General features: G+C 52.1%; 1 protein-coding gene across 1 annotated transcript; it reads right to left on the reverse strand.

Annotated features, from left to right (window-relative positions):
- Positions 1 to 171: 171 nt before the first annotated feature.
- Positions 172 to 1,383, reverse strand: LOC117319850 (extensin-like). The gene has a single exon (XM_033874569.1). The coding sequence runs from the start codon at positions 1,381 to 1,383 to the stop codon at positions 172 to 174; it is 1,212 nt and encodes a 403-aa protein (XP_033730460.1).
- Between the last annotated feature and the right edge of the window lie 1,934 nt (positions 1,384 to 3,317).

A 3,317-nucleotide genomic window follows, 5' to 3' on the forward strand; every position in this document is an offset into this window, starting at 1 on the left:
GGGGGTTTTTCGTGGGTCCTGTCTTTGTGCCTTGTTTGTTTGGGCGGTGTCTTCTGGGTTTTGTGCGCTTCCCTTGTGTCGCTGGGGGTCTCTTTTGGTTTGTGCCTTTCCCTTTTGCTGGGCGGTCGTCGTTCTTGGTTTGTGCGGTGCCCTTGTGTGCTTGGGCTGTTGTTATGGGTTTTGTGGGCTGCCCTTGTTGCTGGGGTCGTGGTTGGTTTGTGCGGCTGCGGGTCCTCTTCTTGGTTTGTGCGGCCTGCCCTTGTGTCGCTGCGGGGTCGTCGTTCTGGGTTTGTTCCGTGCCTTGGGTGTGCGGGGTCCTCGTTTGGGTTTGTTCCGCTGCCCTTGTGTGTGGGGGTGTGTTTGGGTTTGTGCGGCTTTGGGGGTCTCGTTCTTGGTTTGTTGCGTGTGGGGTGTCGTTTTTGGGTTTGTGCGGCTGGGGTGTCGTTTTTTGGTTTTGTGGCTGCTTGGTCGTGGGGTCCTCTTCTGGGTTTGTGCAGCTGGGGGTCGTCGTTCTGGTTTTTTTTGGTGCCTTGGTACCTGGGGTCGTCGTTCTGGGTTTGTGCGCTCCCTTTGGGGGTGCGGGTCGTCGTTTGGGTTTTTGGGTGCTTGTGTATGGGTCGTGGTTGGGTTTGTGGCTTTCGGGGTTGTTGGGTTTGTTCCGTCATTCGTTTTATGAGGGGTTGTTTGGGTTTTGTGGAGGGGGGTGTATTTGGGTTTGTGGGGATTGGGTGTAGTTATGTTTTGTGAGGAGGGCGGGCGTATTTTGGGTTTTGGACTGGGGGTGTGTTTTTGGGTTTGTGGGACTGGGGGTAGTCGTTCGGGTTTTTTGGGATGGGGTTCGTTTATGGTTTGTGCCTGGGGGTTTGTTTTTGGTTTGTGCGGCCCGGGGGGTCGTCGTTTATGGGTTTGTGCGGCTGGGGTCGTCGTTTTTGGGTTTGTGCGCTGTGGGTCGTCGTTCTGGGTTTGTGCGGCTGGGGGTCGTCGTTTGGTTTGTGCGGCTGGGGGGTCGTCGTTCTGGGTTTGTGCGGCTGGGGGTCGTGTTTCTGGGTTTGTGCGGCTGGGGGGGGCGTCGTTCTGGGGTTTGTGCGGCTGGGGGGTCGTCGTTCTGGGTTTGTGCGGCTGGAGGGTCGTCGTTCTGGGTTTTTTGCGGCTGGGGGTCGTCGTTCTGGGTTTGGGGCGGCTGGAGGGGGTCGTCTGTTCTTGGTTTGTGCTGCTGGGGCGGTCGTCGTTCTTGGTTTGTGGTGTGTCGGGTGGGGGGTCTGGGGGTCGTCGTTCTGGTTTTGTGCGGTGGGGGGTCGTCGTTCTGGGTTTGTGCGGCTGGGCGGTCGTCGTTCTGGGTTTGTTGCGGCTGGGGGGTCGTCGTTCTGGGTTTTGTGCGGGCATGGGGGGGTCGTCCGTTTGGTTTTTGTTCGGGCTGGGGGGTAGTCGTTCTAGTGTGGGGTTTGTGACGCATGCCCCTTGTTGCGCTGCGGGGTCGTGGTTCTGGGTTTTTGCGGCTGCCCCTTGTGTCGCTTGGCGGTGTCGTCGTTCCGGAGGTTTCTGCGGCTAGCGGGGTCGTTTCGTTTGGGTTTTGTGCGGCTGCGGGGGTCGTCTTTATGGGTTTTGTTAACTGACCTTTGTAGAGAGGGGTCGTGGTTCATGGGTTTCGGCGGATGCCCCTTGTGTAGAGGAGGGGTAGTGGTTTGGGTTAAATGAGGATGACATTGTCCGATGAGGGGTTGTGGTTATTGGTTTTGTGACGATGACACTTGTTTCATGAGGGTCAGTGGTTATGGCTGGGTTTGGGTGCAGATGCCATTGTGTCGCTTGAGGGGTCTTAGTTTCTGGGTTTGTGCGGATGAGACCTTGTGGTCGCTGGGCGGTCCTCGTTTCTGGTTTTGTTTTCCGCTGCCCCTTGTCCGATGAGGGGTAGTGGTATGGGTTGTTACGATTGCCATTGTGTAGATGAGGGGATAGTGGTTATGGGTTTGTGAGATGACATTGTTTAGATGAGAGGGGTAGTGGTATGGGTTTGTTAAGATGACATTGTGCCGATGAGGGGTTGTGGTTATGGGTTTGTGAAGATGACATTGTTTAGATGAGGGGTAGTGGTTATGGGTTTATGAGGATGACATTGTTTAGATGAGGGGTAGTAGTTATGGTTTATAGATGACATTGTGTGGCCGATTGGGGTAGTGGTTATGGGTTTTAGACGATGACTTGTGTAGAATGAGGGGTAGTTTTTTATGGGTTGTTGGGTGGAGATGTTGACATTGTTGTAGAGTAGAGGGTAGTTGTTCATGGTTTGTGACTGAGGATGACATTGTGGTAGATGAGAGGTAGTCGTTCATGGGTTTGTGAGGGATTGACTTGTTGGTAGATTAGGGGTGGGTGTTATGGGGTGGGGTGTTAAGATGACATTGTGTCGATGGGGAGGTAGTGTTCTGGGTTTGTGAGGATGACATTGTGTAGATGAGGGGTAGTAGTTATGGTTGGGTGGTTTGTGAGGATGACATGTGTGTAGAGGTGAGGGGTAGTGTTTATGGGTTTGTTAGATACATTGTGTAGATGAGAGGTAGTAGTTATATGGGTTGTTAAGATGACATTGTGGTGATGAGGGATAGTTGTTATGTTGTTGTGTTGTGAGTTGGATGAGTTGGTCGTTAGTTCTGGGTTTGTTAGAGGACATTGTGTCGATGAGGGGTACGTGGTTATGGGTTTGTGAGGATGACATTGTGTCGATTCAGGGGTAGTTGTTATGGTTTGTGAGGATACATGTGTAGATGATGGTAGTAGTTATGGTTTTGTGAGGATGACATTGTGGCGATGGCGGTAGTAAGTTCTGGGTTTTGTTAAGATACATTGTGTAGATGAGGGGTCGTATTAATGGTTTGTTGAGGATGACATGGTTAGCTGGGCGGTAGTACTTATGGGTTTGTTCCGCTGACATTGTGTCGATGCGGGTCGTGGTTATGGGGTTTGTTACGATGACATTGTGCCTGTGAGGGGTCGTACGTCTGGGGTTTGTGAGGCTGACTTGTTTAGATGAGGGGTAGAGTTTGGGTTTGGGGGTGAGAACAATGACTTGTGTAATGATGGGTAGTGTTATGGGTTTTTGCGGATGCCGCTTGTGTAGATGAGAGGTCGTAGTTTGTGGGTTTTGTGAGGATGACATTGTGGCGGATGAGGGGTAGTTGTTATGGGTTTGTGAGATGAGGGGTAAATTTATGGTTTGTGAGGATGACATTGTTTAATGAGGGGTATTAGTTATGGGTTTGTGAAAGATGACATGTGAGATGGGAGGTAGTATTCTGGGTTTGTGCCGGATGCCCTTGTGT

The sequence above is a fragment of the Pecten maximus genome, unplaced genomic scaffold (genome assembly GCF_902652985.1).
Source record: "Pecten maximus unplaced genomic scaffold, xPecMax1.1, whole genome shotgun sequence".
Lineage (NCBI taxonomy): Eukaryota > Metazoa > Mollusca > Bivalvia > Pectinida > Pectinidae > Pecten > Pecten maximus.

What these genes read in the sequence shown, in the direction of transcription:
- LOC117319850 (XM_033874569.1), bottom strand. Translation starts at nt 1,383, where the DNA reads ATGCCCGCACAAAACCCAGAACGACGACCCCCCAGCCGCAACAAACCC.